Source organism: Sturnira hondurensis, unplaced genomic scaffold, assembly GCF_014824575.4.
Source record: "Sturnira hondurensis isolate 20B ecotype Veracruz unplaced genomic scaffold, ASM1482457v3 Scaffold0006213, whole genome shotgun sequence".
NCBI classification, from domain to species: Eukaryota; Metazoa; Chordata; class Mammalia; order Chiroptera; family Phyllostomidae; genus Sturnira; species Sturnira hondurensis.
Genome location: NW_028078844.1, coordinates 2,510,171 through 2,531,081, shown reverse-complemented (window position 1 = coordinate 2,531,081; position 20,911 = coordinate 2,510,171). Strand labels below are relative to the sequence as shown.

The 20,911-nt window shown below is 36.1% G+C and overlaps 1 protein-coding gene across 6 annotated transcripts in view; it reads left to right on the top strand.

The window, feature by feature from the left end:
- ATM (ATM serine/threonine kinase) overlaps window positions 1-20,911 on the top strand; it is a 175,671-nt gene that overhangs the window by 70,526 nt on the left and 84,234 nt on the right. For 5 of the 6 annotated variants that reach the window (XM_037047706.1, XM_037047705.1, XM_037047708.1 and 2 more), the window contains 9 exons: window positions 708-881; window positions 2,211-2,380; window positions 8,265-8,511; window positions 11,397-11,512; window positions 12,451-12,577; window positions 13,257-13,456; window positions 18,104-18,278; window positions 19,314-19,478; window positions 20,586-20,718. In XM_037047706.1, the coding sequence (XP_036903601.1) occupies window positions 708-881; window positions 2,211-2,380; window positions 8,265-8,511; window positions 11,397-11,512; window positions 12,451-12,577; window positions 13,257-13,456; window positions 18,104-18,278; window positions 19,314-19,478; window positions 20,586-20,718 (1,507 nt within the window). Of the gene's footprint in view, window positions 1-707; window positions 882-2,210; window positions 2,381-8,264; window positions 8,512-11,396; window positions 11,513-12,450; window positions 12,578-13,256; window positions 13,457-17,913; window positions 18,056-18,103; window positions 18,279-19,313; window positions 19,479-20,585; window positions 20,719-20,911 lie in introns of those variants that run through there. The other variant, XM_037047710.1, reaches the window with a different exon arrangement.

The following is a 20,911-nucleotide window of genomic DNA, read 5'->3' as shown; positions in this document are numbered from 1 at the left end:
AGAATGAGTTTAGCTCTGAGTAAAAGTAGACTTTTAACTAGGATGTTAGAGAGTCTGTAGATCTGACTCTTATAATGAATAGGTGGAGTTGACTTAGGGTAGACTGCATACCTATTTTTAAAAACATCATTGATTGCCATTTAGTAAAGGAATTAGGTCCTTAATTTTTTTCTTAGACCAAAAACCTGAACTAGGATCAGAGAGTAGCAGTTTTTTCTGAATGTGAAGAGGAACTTCTATCAAGTATAGCTTCTCAAAAAATGTGTAGGGATATTATAATGATTGAAGCATACACTGTTTTATCTAGTTGTGTGAGTTCATTGTTCCTTGTGATAATATTTTAAAAGTATAAAGAGCTACATATTGTTATAATGATAATAAATATCTTATGAGGTGTACTTGGGAGTTGAAGAGGAACTTAAATCTCTCTCACCCTCCTCTTACAGTTTCTTTTATTTTTTCATTGAAGTGCTTTATACCTCACTGAAATATTTAGCAATTCATTCCATAATATCTTATCAAAAGCAATCTTTGCCACTCTAGAAATTTTGATATTTTCTCAAAATCTCTACTCTTAGCTTCATCGCTGAAGGATTTAAAACTGTTCACAGGCAGCTTAGTGTTGTCATGGTGTACTTTGGTTTTAGCCTGGTTTGTTTGTAATTTTAAATATTTACATTACATTGTTGTTTAAAATTCTTCTTAAGTCCCACAGAGCTGAGAACCCTGAAATTTTGGATGAAATTTATAATAGAAAAGCTGTTTTACTGATGATGATAGCTGTGGTTTTAAATTGTAGTCCTGTCTGTGAGAAACAGGCTTTGTTTGTCCTGTGCAAGTCTGTGAAAAAGAATGGATTAGAGCCTCACCTCATTAAAAAGGTACCCATGGATAAATATAATCTTCCTTGGATAACTTTTAAGCAATTACAAAAGTTAAGCTAGAATTTCAAAATGGCACTTGTGAAAGAATTGGAGACAGTTTTATTTTATTTTATTTTTATTTGTTTTTAAGATTTATATTTATTTATCTTAAGAGGGGAAGGGGAGGAGAGAGGGAGAGAAATATCAATGTATGGTTGCCTCTTGTGCGCCCCCTTCTGGGAACTGGCCTGCAACCCAAGCATGTGCTCTGACTGGGAATCGAACCACTATCCCTTAGTTCATAGGCCTGCGCTCAATTCACTGAGCTATACCAGCCAGAGCCAGTTTTATTTTTTAATAGTGTATTTTAAATAGTGTATTAATTTGTATGATCTGTTATTTTTTACATTCCGTTTAAGAGCGTTTCATCAGTTATACATTGAACTAACATGGGTAAATAACCTGTCATCATACAGAGTAGGTCCTCTGGAATAGTATTTACTGAGGGAAAGACATAGGGAAAACAGCATTAGCAAGTGTTTTGCCTTATTGATTCTCAGGCAGGACGTTGTTATGTAACAGTGCCAGGAGTAAAATATTACAGCTTTTCAGTTGCATGATTAGAGAAGGAAGAACAGTGTTCAGACTTGCGGTCACATCAGCACAGCGTTGTAGAATGTTCTTCCGTTCCCTGTTCCACCTGCTCAGCATTCATGGTTTGGGAAGAGAGCCTTTCCGGTGTAGATTTTCAGGGTGAATCAGTGACAGATCGGTGGTGTACCATTCAGCATTCTAACAGCATGATTTCCGTGGAGCTTTGCAGTAAGCAAATCCACAGGCTATCAGTCTTGGATAAGTCAAACTTCTACTTCTTGGTTAAAATGAATTGCTTTAAAATAATTATACAATTATACTACCTAGTTATTATTGTAAGTGGAATATAGTGTTTTGATTTTCTCACTGGGTTTAGGACTGAGAAGAAGAATTGTTTTACTGTAGACCTTCCTTTTATATTCATTTTGAATATAATGAAATGTTGGAAATTGCAATGTATTTTTCTGTTTTTATTTAAGTGAAGTTTAAATTTTATAAATTGAAATTTAAATAAAATTTATTAAAGATTTGCTATGTTCCAGGCACTGTGCTAGTTATATTAAATGCACTTTTCTTAGTTAGTCTTGGTGAACTGGGTACTTTTATTATCCCCATCTCATAGATGAGTAAATCAAGGTATAAAAAAGTTAAATGAATACTTAAGTCATAGTGTTAGTAAATATTAACAAAGATTTAAATAACATATTACTTTGCTGTTTTCTTAAAGAATTGACTTCTTTTTGATTTTTACAGGTTTTAGAGAAAGTTTCTGAAAGTTTTGGATATAGGCATTTAGAAGACTTCATGGCTTCTCATTTGGATTATCTGGTTTGGGAATGGCTAAATCTTCAAGATGCTGAGTACAGCTTATCCTCTTTTCCTTTTATTTTACTAAACTACACAAACATCGAGGATTTTTATAGGTAGGTTTATATATGGCACATGTGAAATATGTGTACCTTAAAATTAGGTGATAATGTTCGGCACTTCCACCTCCACATACATAGACATGGGAGGTTGTGTAGTATGAGAGACAGGACAGGTTGTTTTAATGAAAGTGTATTAAAGAGGATCACTGGACTTTGGATCTGGTCTTTGCTGTGCCAGTAACTGGTTATGTGATTTTAGGCAAACCATGTAACCATCCTTTAGAACTTGATTTTTTAAATCTGTAAAGTAAGGCAGGTAATTTACATAGGAGATCTTTAACATTCCTTTCAGATTTAACATTTGTTAATCTTTTCTATGAAAAATGAAAGATAACTAGTGCTGGATATTTTTGCCTTGTTTTTATTTTGTGTTGCTTGACTTTAGGACATTTAGTCATTATTTCTGTTTTAATGTAAAAGTATTTGTTTTTGCTAACTCTACCTCTACAGAAGAAAAATGTGAAAAAGCAGAGGTTTGAAATAACTTATTATGTATGGGTATCAGAATGATGGGAAGGTAGTTCAAAATTGTTAAGTGGTATTTATTATTAATTCAGTTTGGCAATAATATTGACATTAATTCCTTGAATTTATAAATTGCTCTCACATTTCATTTTAAAATAGTTTTACATAGACTTCCGCCAAGATGGAGGCATAGGTGGAAACACTGTGCCTTCTCCCACAACCAAGTCTGAATACAACAAAGGTTTAGTAAACAAAGACACAGCCAAAGAACAGAAAATTGAACTGTACGGAAGTCCGACAACAACGAACCCTTCAACCAGGACCAGTCAGAGAGGCAGAGCCAGCAGAGGAGCAGGGTTGGGCAGGAAAGATCCCCTGACCCAGGCACACAGGCAGCCCGGACCCAGTCGGGGTGTGGGGCAGACTGACCGTGGTCACACATTCGCACACAGTGAGACAGACTGCTCAGGCCCCAGCGGGCGAACCCAGTGGTGGAGGGCTGAAGGCGGTGGCACATTCACGTGCAGTGGGACGAAATGCATGGTGACGGTGGCAGCTGCGGTAGCAGTGGCGGGAGGCGGCAGACAGGACCGCCATTGCTCCTCTTTGACCCTGCCGCCACATACACAGTCACAACCCAGCCACAGGGTCACCCCGCCCTGGTGAACACCTAGGGCTCCGATCCTGATACGTAACAGACACGAACAGTCCAAAAGATGGCTCAAGAAGAACTCAAAGCCCCAGAACCGATAACTCTAAGCAACCAAGGGATTGCCAGCCTCTCAGATGCACAGTTCAAAACACTGGTCATCGGGATGCTCACAGAACTGGTTGATTATAGTCACAAATTAGAGGAACATATGAAGGCTAAACTAATTGAAATGAAGGGAAATGCATAGGAAACCAATAGTGGTGGAAAGGAAACTGGAACTCAAATCAATGGAATGGACCAGAAGGAAGAACGAAACATCCAACCAGAAAAGAATGAAGAAATGAGAATTCAAAAAAATGAGGAGAGGCTTAGGAACCTCCAGGACATCTTTAAACGTTCCAACATCCGAATTATAGGGGTACCAGAAGGGGGAAAGAAACAGCCATGAGTGGAAAACTTATTTGAACAAATAATAAAGGAGAACTTCCCCAGTCTGGCAAAGGAAATAGGCTTCCAGGAAGTCCAGGAAGCTCAGAGAGTCCCAAAGAAGTTGGACCCAAGAAGGAACACACCAAGGTACATCATAATTACATTAGCCAAGACTAAAATGATGGAGAGAATCCTAGAAGCAGCAAGAGATAAGGGGACAGTCACCTACAAAGGAGTACCCATCAGACTGTCAGCGGATTTCTCAAAAGAGACCTTACAGGCAAGAAGGAGCTGGAAAGAAGTATTCCAAGTCATGAAATCCAAAGACCTACAGCCAAGATTGCTCTACCCAGCAAAACTTTCATTTAGAATGGAAGGACAGATAAAGTGCTTCTCAGATAAGGTCAAGTTCAAGGAGTTTATCATCACCAAGCCCTTATTATATGAAATGCTAAAGGGACTTATCTAAGAAAAAGAAGATGAAAAATATGAACAGTGAAAAGACAACAAACCCACAGTTATTAACAACTACACCTAAAACAAAAGCAGACTAAGAGGACAGCTAGATCAGGAGTGGAACCATAGAAATGAAGAACACATGGAGGGTTAGCAATGGGGCAGTGAGAGGAGGAGAAGGGGGAGAAGGCACAGAAAATAGCATAGACAGTAGGTAGAAAATAGATGGGGGGGGAGGGCAAGAATAGTGGGGGAAATACAGAATCTAAAGAACTTGAGACTCGTGGTTATAAACCAAAGGGGGGGATGGTGGGGGAGGGCGTGTGCGGGGGGGGGGGGAATAGAACAACTGTAATGGTATAATCAATAAAATATATATATTTTAAAAAATAAAATAGTTTTAGCCCTGGCTGGTGTAGCCCAGTGGATTGAGGGCAGGCCTGCGAACCACATGATCGCAGTTTGATTCCCAGTCAGGGCACATGCCTGGGTTGCAGGCCAGTTCCCAGCAGGGGACTCATGAGAGGCAACAAAACATTGATGTTTCTCTCCTTCTCTCCTTCCTTTCCTCTCTAAAGATAAACAAATAAAATCTTTAAAAAAATAAAAATAAAAATAAATAAATAAATAAAATAGTTTTACATAAATTGCTTATGCAGAAGAAGTAAATATAAATCTAATTTGTACTTTTTTGATGAGAGAATTAAGGTAATATATTCTAAGATCTCTGTTTTTTAGTGTGACTGTTTAGAATTTAGTAACTTTATTATTCCATTTATAAAATTAGAGTAAGGGAAAAACCAAAGTGAGGGTCAAGATGGCAGCATAGGTAGAAATGGCTCCCCCTTTTTATACAATCACATCAAAATTTCAACTAAACTATAGAAAAACCAGCATTCGGAACCATCACAAATCAAGTTCAATGGAAGTCCTACAACTACAGAATTAGAGAAGAAATCAGCTATGGAATTCAAGAAGAAACCACATTGAAACTGGTAGGAGGGGCAGAAATGAGGAATTGGCTGGTCCCACATCCTGTGTGGTGGATAAAAATCAATAGGATATCTCGGGCGCAAAGAGTCCAAGCCCTACACTAGGATCCCCAGCTCAGGGTTCAAATGCCAGGGAGATAAATTCTCATAATTTCTGGCTGTTGAAACCAGTGAGGATTAAGGCTGTGGAAGACTGCACTGCTAGAGTCCCAGGCATTTCCTTTTCACAGGCCCATGCACCAACTTACTTGGACTCAGTCCCTCTGAGATGGAGCATGTGGGGCAGAAGATTGAAAGACATCAGACACGTATAGGGAAGAACCGAGTTGTCCGGCATCAGGGTAAGAGCTGGGGAGCAGCTTTCTCCCATAAAGAAGTGCTGGCAGAGGCCACTGTGCATTTTCTGTGCNGTGGATAAAAATCAATAGGATATCTCGGGCGCAAAGAGTCCAAGCCCTACACTAGGATCCCCAGCTCAGGGTTCAAATGCCAGGGAGATAAATTCTCATAATTTCTGGCTGTTGAAACCAGTGAGGATTAAGGCTGTGGAAGACTGCACTGCTAGAGTCCCAGGCATTTCCTTTTCACAGGCCCATGCACCAACTTACTTGGACTCAGTGCCTCTGAGATGGAGCATGCGGGGCAGAAGATTGAAAGACATCAGACACGTATAGGGAAGAACCGAGTTGTCCGGCATCAGGGTAAGAGCTGGGGAGCAGCTTTCTTCCAGAAAGAAGTGCTGGCAGAGGCCACTGTGCATTTTCTGTGCCACCCCCCCCCCCCACAGAACCACAAAGCCAGCTCTGTGGATGCCATATCTGAGACTCCATAAATCTGATTCATACTTTTTGTCTCACTCTTGTGATTCCCTGAGGCCTTGCTCCACCCAACTTTTGGGCCCATCTAAGCAGTTTCCAGTGGCTTTTCTGTATGAATGGCTTGTCTTGACCCATGCTTCAGATTCTTCTACACTTTGAAATAAGCAGCATCTGGTTTCACTGAGCCCCGTACCTCTTACAAAGTGGCTCCATGCATGGCAGTAACAGCAACCGGCCTTGGTTCACAGCTTGGCCTCACCAGGTTACCCCCAACCCTAGCAAAAGTAGCAGACATCTGCAGATGACATTGTAGCTTATGGTGCATGATCCCTGACAGAACTCAGTTGGTGGCTGACCTTTGATGTGCCAACAGCAAGTGTGGTTCAAACACAACAGGAGGTGTGGGTAGCCCACATGAAGGTAGAAATAGCTCTACCTAATACATGGAAACAAACACAGGGAAGCTGCCCAAATGAGAAAACAAAGAAATAATGGCCCAAATGAAAGAGCAGATCAAAACTCCAGAAAAAGAACTAAACAGAATGGATATAGGCAGTCTATCAGATGTAGAGCTCAAAACACTGGTTATAAGTTTGCTCAAGAAACTTGGTGAGGACCTCAACAGCATAAAAAGGGTTTAGTCAGAAATGAAGTTTACACTAATTGAAACAAAGAACACTTTACAGGGAATCAATAGTAGAGTGGATGAAGCTGAGAATCAAATCAATGATTTACAAGATAGGAAAAGAAAAAATAACTAATCAGAACAGCAAGAAGAAGAAAAGAGAATCCAAAGAAATGAAGATAGTTAAGGAGCCTCTGGGACAGCTTCAAGCATACCAACAGTTGTATCACAGGGGTGCCAGAAGGAGAAGAGAAAGCACCTATTTGAAAAAGTAATGACAGAAATCTTCCCTAACTTGGCGAAGAAAGTAGACATACAAGTCCGGGAAGAGTAGAGTCTCAAACAAGATGAATGCAAAGAGGACCACTTCAATACACATAATTAAAATACTGAAATTAAAGACAGAGAGAGAATCTTAAAAGCAGCAAGAGAAAAGAAGCTAGTTACCTACAGGGGAGCTCCCATAAGACTGTCAGCTGATTTCTCAAAACACTGTAGGCTAGAAGGGATTGCCAAGAAGTATTGAGTGATAAAAAGCAAGGATCTACAACCAAATTACTCAACCCGGCAAAGCTGTCATTTAGAATCAGAGGACCGATAAAAGACCTTCTAAGACCAGAAAAAAACTAAAGGAGTTCATCACCACCAAACCAGTATATGAAATGTGAAAGGATCTTCTTTAAGAAGGAGATAAAAAATATGAACAATAAAATGGCAGTAAATACATATCTATCAATAATTGATTCCAAAAAAACCCAAAATAGATGAGCAGAACAGAAATAGAATCATAGATACAGCAAGCATTTTGATGGTTGTCGGATGGGAGGGTGGTCATGGGGTGGAGATTGGGGTAAAGGGTGAAGGGATTAAAAAACAGTAATTGTGTCCTGGCTGGTGTAGCTCAGTGGATTGAGCGCGGGCCTGTGAACCAGACAATCACAGTTTGATTCCCAGTCAGGGCACATGCCTGGGTTGCAGGCCAGTTCCCAGTAGGGGATGCACGGGAAGTAACCATACATTGATGTCTCTCTTCCTCTCTCCTTCCCTTCCCCTCTAAAGATAAATAAATAAAATATTTTTTAAAAAACACAGTAATTGGTAGTTACAGAATATTCATGGGGCTGTAAAGTACAGTGTTGGGAATAGAGTAGCCAATGAACATAATGCGTGATCCATGGATGTGGACAATAGTGTGTTGATTGTGGGAAGGGGCTTGATAGAAGGGAGCAAAGGTGGAAAATTTGGGACAACTGTAATATAAAACAATAAAATGTGAAAAATAAAAAGCAAACTAAACTAAAAAGAAATTTAGAATAAGAATGTTTCATCTATGTAAATTATGGTAATGCTTATTTAAAGTGTTTCATTATTTTAAAAACTATTATAAAATTTTACTATGAAAAGTCATGTAGAATTTATATTATAAATTTTTATATTTTAGATCTTGTTATAAAGTTTTGATTCCACATCTGGTGATTAGAAGTGATTTTGATGAGGTGAAGTCCATTGCTAATCTGATTCAGGAAGATTGGAAACGTCTTCTGATAGATTGCTTCCCAAAGATTCTTGTAAATATTCTTCCTTACTTTGCCTGTGAGGTTACAGGAGACATTGGGATGGCACAGCAAAGAGAGAATGCTTCTAAAGTCTATGATATACTTAAAGATGAAAACTTACTAGGTAAACAGGTATGGCTTCAACTTTTAACTCCATTTTTTCCCTAATTTATCTAGGTGGTAACTTTAAGATTTTAATGTTCTTTATTCATTTATATAGTTAAATTTGATATGTGATAATCACTACCTAGCACAGATTGTTGTTATACAGTGTGTCTCCTTTTGATTGGCTTTTAAATAAAATGTTTTTAATAAAATATTTTTTAAAGTCACTTGAATAATTTTATTTTGTTCCTTTTTAAAGTTTATTTTAATTTGCAGTGCAAGTTAGGTAAGTGCAAGTTAAATTCAAGCAGTACTGAATAATATATAGAAAATCTTCCTTATTTCTTCTTCAGTCTCATTAAGCCCTTCACTTTTCAAGGAAAAATGGAATTCCAAATTTTCATACTCTGATCTTTCTTTTTTCCATGGCTACCTTCTAACATATGGTATAATTTACTCAGGAATTATGGTCATTGTTTTTTATCAGTCATCTCTAGTATAACTACTACAAAGGTAGAATTTTCTTCTTTTTTCTTTCTTGTGATGTATCCCAACCACCTAGTATATATTGATATACTCGGATATATTGCGTATATTTGATAAATGATGGAGTCATGGAAATAAAGGATCTTACAATTTTTGTTTGTTTCATAGTAATTTACATAAATTCAAAATAATTTGAGGCAACTTATATTAAATCACATATATAATCTTTGTTTTAAGTTTTTTAAGATTTTATTTATTTTCAGAGAGTGGGGAAGAGAGGGAGAAACAGAAGGAGAGAAACATTAATATGAGAGAACATCAATCAGTTGCCTCTCATACACACCCCAAATGGGGACTGAACCTGCAACCCAGGCATGTCCTCAGAGCAGGAATCAAACTGGTGACCTTTTGCTTTGTGGAATGTCACCCAGCCAACTGAGCCATACTGGTCAGGGCCATATGTAATCTTTTTCAAGGTCATAGATGATTGGTCAGTTCAGTTTTTTTTTTAATGTAAATAAAGGTTACTAATCAAATCTTGTTAACATAAAATTAGAGTTGGATAAACTTCTAGAGCCTCTTTTTTGGTTCTTCAGTTATCTGTGTTGAACCACAAAATGTCACAGCAAGTCTCCCAGTTGCCTCGGTGGACCATTGCCGGTGAGAGCTGGTTGTAAGTCTATAGTCTGGAGGCAAATGGTAAGCAGAGGAGTTCCTTTCACAAAAGATATTTGCACCAGAATGTTAGCATACCAAGGGTAATAGAATTTATGAGAGGCATTCTGTTTCTTTTTCCCTCCAAATCTCCTATCTTAGACTTCTGAGCAGGCCCAGTCTTATATTCTCTTTTATGTATTTAGACCAAAAAATAGCGATTTTCAGGGTCACAATTAGGAAGAAAAGCAATTGTATTAAACCTTGTTTTTTTGGCTTCTTTGTTAAATATATTAAGTTCTTGGTAGTCCCTATTATGAAGTTGTATAAGTTAAAATTTTTTCTCTAATATGTACTTTATCTGAATGAGTCTTCTAGCTTCTTTATTGTTGTTGTTGGTAAGTGTTGGTACAAACTATTATCAGTCTTTGAGTCTTCTAAAACTGTTATTTTTAAATGCCTAAAATCTTTACAGTTTAAGATTGTAGAGTTATGCCTAGCTATCTGAACCTTTTATAAGGACTATAGCTAAAATTACAGATCTTACTTAGAGAACCATATGAAACTAGTGGAGTTGGTTGTGATCTTATGTGCAAGGAAACTAGTGTTAATTTTTCCTCTGATATAATTATAGTTGTCCAGTTTATCATTACTTATTCCAGGTATACTTTAAATGAGGCTGAAATTTTATAAGGGCTACATTTTTGGAAATGATGATTGGACAACTGATGTGTAAGCCTAAGGGAATGGCTAAGATTTTTACATTAGGTATCTTACCACATTCAAAAATTATTTCTCTTATGAAGAAGTGTTTCCAAGTGCATCAAGTAAATCTGCCTTTTGTGTTTTAGTTTAAAGCACTGTAATTCTTTATTTTAAGAGCTAATAAATTCACCTTCAAGACTCACACAGTTTTCATTCATTTGGCTGAAGTTAAATGTAGCAGAACCGTTCTTTATATTTAGAGAATTTTTGTTCTTTATGAAGCTACCTGTAGCAGGAAGTGATTGACAAAGAGTCTGCTCTTGTTGGATTTTAAAGATTTTTGTTCATTTGTTTTTAGAGAGAGGGAGGAAGCGAGGGACAAAGAAACATCTATGTGAAAGAGAAAAACATTGATCAGTTGCCTCTTGCATGCTCCCAGCCAGGGGCCTGGCCTGCAGCCCAGGCATGTGTCCTAACCAGGAATTGAACTAGTGACCTTTTGGTTTGCAGGACGACACTCAGCCCACTGAGCCACACCAGGCAGGTCTCCTGTTGGATTTTAGTTTACAATTGATGACAAGATATGGGCAGTAGCTAGCTTCAGAATTTGGGATATCAACTATGGGGAGAGTCATGTAGGGAACAAAGAGATGATTATTGCTGGCCACTGAGAATTTTTACTAGTAAAGTATTCTAAGTGAAATAACATTCCCAAATAAGAGTGAAATTCAGATTGAGGAGAAGTACAGATCAATGGCAGGGAAATGATTAGGCTGAGAAATTGCATATTAGACCGGAAGTCTTCATCACTTAAAATGATTTTAAAAAATTAAAAGGCCATATTAAGCAAGTCTTGTTTGGTATGATTTCTTTAATTTCCTCTCAGTTTATAAGTCAGTTGCATAGCAGAAAAAAGTGGAGTTAGGTGTGTATGTCTTGCAGATCTTGGATCTTTGATCATCTGTAGTCACTGAATAATTTTGGAAATGAGGCGATAATATCAACCCCTTGAGCTGTCTTATGCAGATATAAACATTTAAATATATTTTTATTTTATGTCCTTGCAGATTGATCATTTATTCATTACTAATTTACCAGAGATTGTGGTGGAATTACTGATGACATTACATGAACCTGCAACTGCTGGTGAAAGCCAAAGCACTGACCTATGTGACTTTCCAGGGTACAGTATTTTAAATTTAGAGAATTAGCTACAATTTCAGAAGTCTATTCACAAGTATATTGTTTGACACTTTTAAATATCTATTTCAGTTTTTAGATGTGTACTCTGCTTTTAAATTGTTTCTTTAAAAAATAACTTCCTTTGAAGTAATTACCTATCTGCTTCTACTGTAGTGCTCTTCCACAATAACTGCTGTAATTTACCACCTCGCTTGCAAATTCATGACCTTTTCCCCTCATCTCTAGTATTTGAGCATTGTGTCATTGGTTGTCTGTTGAAATTTTTTTCATGACACATTATTCTGTGTTCTCTTCATTGTATCTGTGATTTGCATGTCTAGATCCCCTTTATCATCCTCTCTAGCTATCAGTATCTTACTGTATTGCAGTTTCACTTAGATGTGTAAACCCACTTGGTTGACATGAGTGTTAGTTATTTTCCAAGCTTGACTATAAACTGCTTGAAAGCACCTTTTTTTGTATGCCTACAGTGCTAGGCATATGAAATAGTAATAGCTACCAAAGTACTTCTATATATATAATTTCATTTGATATAATGTTTGACTGCTGTCTTAAAATATCGTTGTATTTACAGTACTAGCATAGGGCTTTAGTTGATACCTGAAGTGGAGTGACACTAAGACTCCTCTGTGGAATTACCATTAGCTTCATAAAAGAATTTTTAAGCAAATAATTTAAAAACTAAGTTCTAGAAGTTAAAAGTATTTAGGTATTCTGGTTGATGTATACAGGCCTGTATGTGTATATATATATGATATGTGTGTGTATATCATTTTATTAAAAGCCTAGTTTTTCAGTAGAGAAATAATTTTTAAATTTGAAGTTACCTAATTTTTATTCTGTAGTCTTAAAGTCAGATCTGTTTTTTCTTGATAATTATGGTCTGAATATGGTAACATTTTTTTCTATAACTATTAGGGATTTGGATCCTGCTCCTAATCCACCTCATTTTCCCTCACATGTGATTAAAGCAACATTTGCATATATCAGCAATTGCCATAAAACCAAGTTTAAAAGTATTTTAGAAATTCTTTCCAAAAGCCCTGTAAGTATACAATACTAGTGTAATAACTGAAAAGTGAATTTCTACTATTTCAGCTAGAATATCTGTGTATGCAAATCATAAAGAGAAAAAAGTAAATGGATAGAAAATTTATTTGAATAAATGAAGTACAAAAATACTTATTTATAGGTTTATATCTTGGTATTAAATTTGTCAGTATTGATTCAAATGTGTTACATAGGAGGGCTGAATTTTTTTGTGACAGTTTAGTCATATATTGGCTCAAGGAAACATTTTTTTTTAAAATTTTATTTATTTATTTATTTTTAGAGGGGAAGGAGAGAGGGAGAGAAACATCAATGTATGGTTGCCTTTTGTGCATCCCCTGCTGGTAGTTAGCCTGCAAGGAACCGGTTTGCAACCCAGGCATGTGCCCTGACTGGGAATCGAACCATGATCATCTGGTTCGCAGGCCTGCGCTCAATCCACTGAGCTACGCCAGCCAGGGCGAAACATTTTTAATATGTTACTTAATTACAGTTTATGAATATTAAAAGGTTCACAGTAATTTTTTATGTTTAATATAGTAATTTTAATGTAATATTTTTCATTCGATATCAGACCCAAAACTGAATTATATAATTTGTTTTGAATATGAATATATTTTACCTGAGTATTGTGATTTGACAAGTTTTTACTAAAATGTATCTTTATTTTATAGGATTCCTATCAGAAAATTCTTCTAGCTATATGTGAGCAAGCTGCTGAGACAAATAATGTTTATAAAAAGCACAGAATTTTCAAGATATATCACCTGTTTGTTAGTTTATTATTGAAAGAGATAAAAACTGGCTTAGGAGGAGCTTGGGCCTTTGTTCTTCGAGATGTTATTTATAGTTTGATCCACTATATCAACAAAAGGTAAATAATATATTTAGAATAAGAGAAAAATATTTTTCTACCACTACCTTAATTGAAAAATTATATACAAAGAGGTAGAAACCAGAGTATTGTTCCTGGAATTTATATCTACCTATTATTTTATAAGTTGTGTATACTACTACTACAACTCTAGAAATCTTAACTTCAACATTTAAAAACAAATATTCTAATTTTAGATGGCCTGTAATATATATGTTACTGTAGCAATTCTGGTCACAAGTTGAATGTGTATGTTCGGTGGTGTCCCCTACACACATCCAAGGAAATCTGCAGACCTAGTCGGGTGTCCTGCGATTCAACTCAATTTTGATGAGATAGTGTCAGATCCTAGAGGTTAAAGGCTCTCAGTTCTACAAGATTTCTCCCCACACAAAACCAATTAGATACCCATGGCAAGACCAGGTTTTCATCTGTGCTTCTGAACAACTGGCTCTAGATTCCAGGTTGTACTGATCCCCAGCTTCCTTGCTTTTTTTCCTCCTAGGTTTATTTTCATTGTTTATAATACTGCAGTTGTCCCAATTTTCCCCCTTTACCCACCTCTACCCAGCTCTTGCTGCCCCCGACCCCCACCTTTCCTCAGGCCATCACCATACTGTTGTCCCTGTCCATGGGTCACACATATATGTTCTTTGACTAATCCCTTCATGTTATTTCATTCAGTCCCCCACAACCCTCTTCCCTCTAACAGCTGTCAGTCTATTCCATGTGTGTATGTCTCTGTTTCTATTTTGTTCATTAGATTTCCCATATACATGAGATCATATAGTATTTGAATTTTACTGACTGGTTTATTTCACTGAGCATAATAATCTCCAGGTCCATCCATGTTGTTGCAAAAGGTTAAGAGTTCCTTCTGTATTATAGCCATGTAGTATTCCACTGTGTAAATATACCACTGCATTTTTATCCTCTCATGTACTGATGTGCACATGGGTTATTTCTAGATCTTGGTTACTGTAAACAATGCTACTATGAACATAGTTGTGCATATACTCTTCCTGATTGGTGTTTGGGAATTCTTAAGGTAATATTCTTTTTTTTAAAGATTTTTAAAAATTATTATTTACTTATCTTTAGAGGGGAAGGGAAGGAGAGAGGGAGAGAAATATCGATGTATGGTTGCCTCTCATGCGTCCCCTGCTGGGAACTGGCCTGCAACCCAGGCATGTGCCCTGACTGGGAATGGAACCGCGATCCTTTGGTTCCCAGACCCGCACTCAACCCGCTGAGCCACACCAGCCAGGGCAAAGATTCTTAAGATGATATTCTGAGAGTGGGATTGCTGTGTCAAAGGGCAATTTTGTTTCAAGATTTTATTTATTTATTTTTAGAGGGAGGGGAAAGAAGGGAGAGAAACATCAATGTGAGAAACATTGATCAGTTGCCCCCCACAACCAGAGACCCAGCCTGCAGCCAGGCATGTGCCCGGACCAGGGATCAAACCGGAAACTTTTCAGTTTGCAGACCAGTGCTCAATCCATTGAGCCACCCTAGCCAAGGCGGCAGTTCCATTTTTAATTTTTTGAGGAAACTCTATACTGTTTTGCACAGTGGCTTCACCAATCTGCAGTCCCGCCAACAGTGCACTAGGTTTCCCTATTTTCCATATCCAGTACTTGTTTGTTGATTTATTGGTGGTAGCCATTTTTGCAGCTGTAGGTAGGTTTCTCACTGTGGTTTTAATTTGAATCTATCTGATGATTAGGGACATTGATTATTTTTTTATGTGTCTGTTGGTCATCTGATGTCCTCTTTGGAGAAGTGTCTATTCAGGTCCTTTGCCCATTATTTAATTGAATTATCTTCTTTGTATATTTTGGAAGTTAATCCCTTACTAGGTGTATCATTAGCAAATATATTTTCCTATACAATAGGTTCCCTTTTCTTTTTGTTGATGAGGGTTTTTTTTTGTCTAATTTCTCTGGCCAGAAGTATAATATAATATTGAATAGCAGTGTGAAAATGGGCATCTTTGTTTTGTTCCTCATCTTAATGGCAAAGCTTTGTCTTTTAACATTGATTAATGTTGTTATTTGTGGGTTTTTCATAGGTACCTTTATTTTGTTGAAGAAGTTTCTGTCTATTCATGTTTCTCAGTGTTTTTATCCTGAAAGTTTGTTAAATTTTTGTTAAATGTCTTTTCTGTGTTTATTGAGGCGATCAAGTAGTATTTTCTTTCATTCCCTTAATATATACTACGTGGATCAATTTTCTTATACTGACCTTTTGCAGTCCTGGGATAAATTCTACTTGCTCATGATATATAATCTTTTTTATAAAGAGTATTGGACATTACAATTTTGCTGTACTGTCTTTATCTGGCTTTGGTATTAGGCTAGCACCCTTCTATTCTATATTGGGAGAATTTGAGAAATGTTGAAGTTAACTCTTCATAAGTGTTTGTTGGTATGCTTCAACCAAGTCTTTTTTTTTAAATGTGAGTGTTTCTGCTACATATTTTTTTGTCAGCACTACTTTTCCTGCATCCCATAGGTTTTGGTAAACTGCATTTCATTTTCGTTGGTCTCTATGTTCTTCTAGCATATTTAAGACACTTGTTTAAAGTCATTGACTAGTCTATTATCTGAACTTTCTCAGGAACTGTTTCAGTCAGTACATTTATTCCTATGAATTGGCTTTACTTTCCTAAGATCTTTCCTAATTTGCTAATGCCTTGTGATTTTCTTCTTGAAAACAGGACATTTTACTATTATAATGTAACTGTGGAAATCAGGTTTTTTTCCTTGTCCCAGGTTTGACCTTTTTTTGTTGTTGTTATTGTTGAAGGCTATAGACATTTGTTTCATGAATTTACTCAACTGTTTTTACAGAGAATGTATTTCTTGCTGTGCATGGTCACTGAAGACTGTTCCTTAAATTAGTTGAGATAGTGTTTTGACGCAGATTCTCTTGAATATCAAGAGCCAGAAAAAAAGAGAGTAAACCTTTTGTAGTCTTCGAGGGTTGGCTGTGTTAACACTCTCCCTCAGCATGTAGCCAGGCTTGCCCTGATCCTAGGGACCAGCCCAAAGTAAAAGCTTATGGCTTCAACGATTATTTTTGTACAAGCACCTGTGCATGTGTGTGTTTTTTCCTATATTCCCCAAATATGTTGGTGACTTTGAGTACTCCAATTGCCCAGGAAAGCTCTCTCCCCAACATTTCCTCCAAGGTATTAGGCTGTCTGTTGTATGACTGGACAATAAGGTCTGCATCAGGCAGCTGTGGGTTGTTGGCCTCCTTAATGGCTTCAGGCAATACCTGCAGTTTTTCCAGCCTTCGGGTAGCTCTCAGATAGGTTTAGAACAGATATACACAATAAATAGCGCATACGGTCTGCTCTGTTTTCTCCAGATCTAAGGGCCAGGACCCCACATCAGGAATAGGGGAATGCTGTTTTCATGACCACAGCCAAGGGGAGGGGATAGTGCAAGGGCAACTGAACCACCATAGAGCTTTCCTGTAGTTTTTAATTTGCATATTTTTATGTGTTTGCCTGATTGCTGTAAACTTTGTTTACAAAGCCAAAAAAGTACTGACAGTTATTTTTTTAAGATATGTACTATTACAACAAATGATTTTTGTTTTATACTATTCTTGGAGATCTTTTCATGACAAGCTATAGAGCTCCTTCATTCCTTATTAAATGTTTTTAAAATTTATTTTTAAATTATAGTTGACATATAATATTATATTGTTTTATGTAGTACAACATAGTGATTAAACATTTATACATCTTACAGAGGTCACCCTGATAAACCCAGCACCCATCTGATGCCATATAGATTTACTATAATGTTACTGATTATATTTTCTGTGCTGTACCTTAACCCCTGTGACTCTGTTTATAATGGCAGTCTCTACTTCCTAATCCCTTTCAACTTTTTCACCCATTCCTCAATGCCCCCTTCCGTCTGACAAGCATCAGTTTGTCATCTGTATTTGTGAGTTTAGTTCTGCTTGGTGGGATTGGAAACTGGTACAGCTACTACACAAAATAGTACAATATGGAGGTTCTTCAAAAATTTCCAAATGAAACTATCATAACAAAGCAATTCCACTTATAGATATTTATCTGAAGAAATCCAAAACACTAATTCACAAAGATATATGCACCTCTATGTTTATTGCAGCAATATTTACAATAGTCAAGATATGAAGTCAACTTCAGTTTCATCGATAAACGAGTGGATAGATGGTGTGGTGCACACACACAAACACAAACACACACTGGAATATTAGCCATATAAAAAATGAAATCTTGCCATTTGTGACAACATGGATGAATTTTAAGAGTATTATGCTAAGTGAAATAAGTCAGATTGAGAAACACAAATACAGTATGATTTCAGTTGTATGTGGGATCTGAAAAATAAACAAAAAAACAAAACTGAAACAAGCTCATAGTTCTCTTTTTTAATGTTTCCTGCCAGGGAAAATGGAGCTTGGTATTCCACCATTTTGCTGATGCCACTTCTCTTTATTACCTTCAAGGAACTGGATATGAAAGTGACATTTGTGTCAAGTCATATCAGAATTTAAAGATGCTGAATAAAAATGACATTCGAATAAGTTTATGTCAGAATAGTTTCCTAGAACTTAACTGTTTTTTTTCTATATTAGGCCTTCTCGTTTTATGGATGTATCATTACGTAGCTTTTCCCTTTGCTGTGACCTATTAAGCCAAGTTTGCCGCACAGCGGTAACTTACTGTAAGGATGCTTTAGAAAATCATCTTCATGTTATTGTTGGTACACTAATACCTCTTGTGCATGAACAGATGGAGGTTCACGAACAGGTAATTTTGTAAATCATCTTCAGAATGATATTTGAAATACATGTATAAAGTAATCATGGAAGGAACTGAGTGTTGTACGTTTACTTGGTATAAATTTGTAATTTTAGAGAAAATACACATATATTTTAATCTTCACTTGATATGTTAATTTCTTAAATTTTTTATTTATTTATTTTTAGAGAGAGGGAGAAAGAGAGGAGAGAAACATTGATGTGCAAGAGATACAATAGGTTGCTTCTTGCATGTTCTTGACCAGAGACCTGGCCCACAACCCAGGCACATTCCCTGACTGGGAATTGAAAATTGAACTGGTGACCTTTTGGTTCCCAGGCCAGTACTCAGTCCATTGAACCACACCAGCCAGGGATGATTATTGAATAGCCAGGACTGATTATTGAATTGAGAGAGAGAGAGAGAGAGAGAGAGAGAGAACGATCTGTTGCTTCTTCTATGCACCCAATGGGGGATTGAACTCACAATCTAGCATTGTGCCCTACCTCGGAGTCAGATTTGAAAGCTTTTTTGGTGTCGGGAAGACACTCCAACCAACTGAGGAACCCAGCCAGGGCTAGTGAAAAATTTTTTTGAAAAACAGTTGGAAAAACATTCTCAGTGAATTAATTTTTGTAACCATTTTATCACTGAACACAAGGCAATTTTGATCTAATAAATACCCTTACAGTTTCTGTCTTATGCATAAAGTGTAGAGGTAGTAAAAGCTATGGATAGCAATTTTCACCACTGTGATGGTATGTGAGATGTTACTTACCACTATGAGGGTATGTGAGATGTTTCAGTAATATTAGCATTTTTATACCTCAGAGCTCATCCTGTAGACGCACTTTTAACTTTTTGTTGATTTATTTGAAAGCATGGAAACAGTAATAGCTGGCTACCTTAGAAATAATTGGAATATTTTATCTGAATTAGGTTATTAGAGTTGTTATTTATTACAATGGGTTTGGTTATTTCACTTTAAAATATAATTAAGCCATTTCTCCCCTTTCATTTATTTTTGTTTTTGATTATATTTAGGTACTGGACTTATTGAAATACTTAGTGATAGATAACAAGGATAATGAAAACCTCTATATCACAATTAAACTTTTAGATCCTTTTCCTGATCATGCTATCTTTAAGGATCTGCGGATTACTCAGCAGAAAATCAAATACAGTAGAGGACCCTTTTCACTCATGGAGGTAAGAATGATTCCAACATCTTACTATGTTATATTAGAAAGGCTAGGCAGTAGTACGTGTTGATTATCTCTAATACTCTGAATGTGACTACGTTTTTTAAAAAAATTATGATGAAAAGATAGCATAAGATCAGTGCTCTTAAATAAAAAAAACTGAATCTTAATATATCCTCTTGGATTGCAGTAAAAGTATAAATATCAGTTTCTTGGTAAATATTTGAGGTTAAATATTGAAGAGAAGTGAGATAATATATGCTTGATTTTCATATGTATAACATCCATTAATATCTCAAAATTACTTTCAGGTATAGTTTAATATTTGAATTAGAGATATTTAACCTTTTAAAGAGTTTTTCAAGTTTTAGTTCTTTTAACCTTTATAAACTTCAAAATTATTTTCAGGTATATTTTTCCTCATAAATCTTATTATAATTTAAAAATTGTATTTGTATTTTCCTGAGTATCAAGATGAAAATATAGGTTAGTATATTAAGATTTAAAACTAATAGGAATTTAATCTTTTCTCTCTAATTGAGTATGTTATACCTTTCTTAAAATGTAACTACCATATTTTGCCATATATAATGCACAATTCTTTGCTCATATTTTTAAGGGGAAATTCAGGATACATATTATAAATGAGCAGTACTAATTCTGTATCTATATAAGTGTCTTGAAATTCTTTTCTTTATGCTTATGCATTAAGTGTGTAACTTAGAAAGCAATAACAATATTTGTATGCAAAATAATACTCTGGAATATGATCATCAGTTTTGTTTCTAAATGTAAATAAATAAATTAATTTAAAAGTTAAAACGAAAGATATTTTTTCCTGAAAGTTTGGGCCCAAAATGCAGGGTGCATTATACATGGGAGCAAATTGTACATGGCAAAATACCATATGTTATCATGAGACAGTATTAGAATTTAAATTAAAACACTGTAGGATTTCAAATGGAAGAAATAATTTACTTCTAAGTTGTTAGGTAGTAATAATGAGATGAATTAGTGTCTGTAAAAGGTAGTAATTTCTTAAAACTTTTATTTCACAGGCTTAAGCAGTACACATCAATAGCAATTTCATTTTTAATTTATTTTTCCCTTTTAGGAAATTAACCATTTTCTTTCAGTAAGTGTTTATGATGCACTTCCATTGACAAGACTTGAAGGATTGAAGGATCTTCGAAGACAACTACAACAACACAAAGATCAGATGGCAGAGCTTATGAGAGCATCTCAGGGTACTTTTATGTTATTTTATTTCATTTATTTCATTTTGTTCTTTTATTATTATACTTAATTGATTATGCTCTTATAGTTGTCCCAGTTTCTTCCCCTTTGTCCCTCTCCAACTAGCTCCCCGTGGTCCCCTGAGGCAATCCTTACAACATTGTTCATGTCCATGGGTCATGTGTATAGTTCTTTGGCTACTCC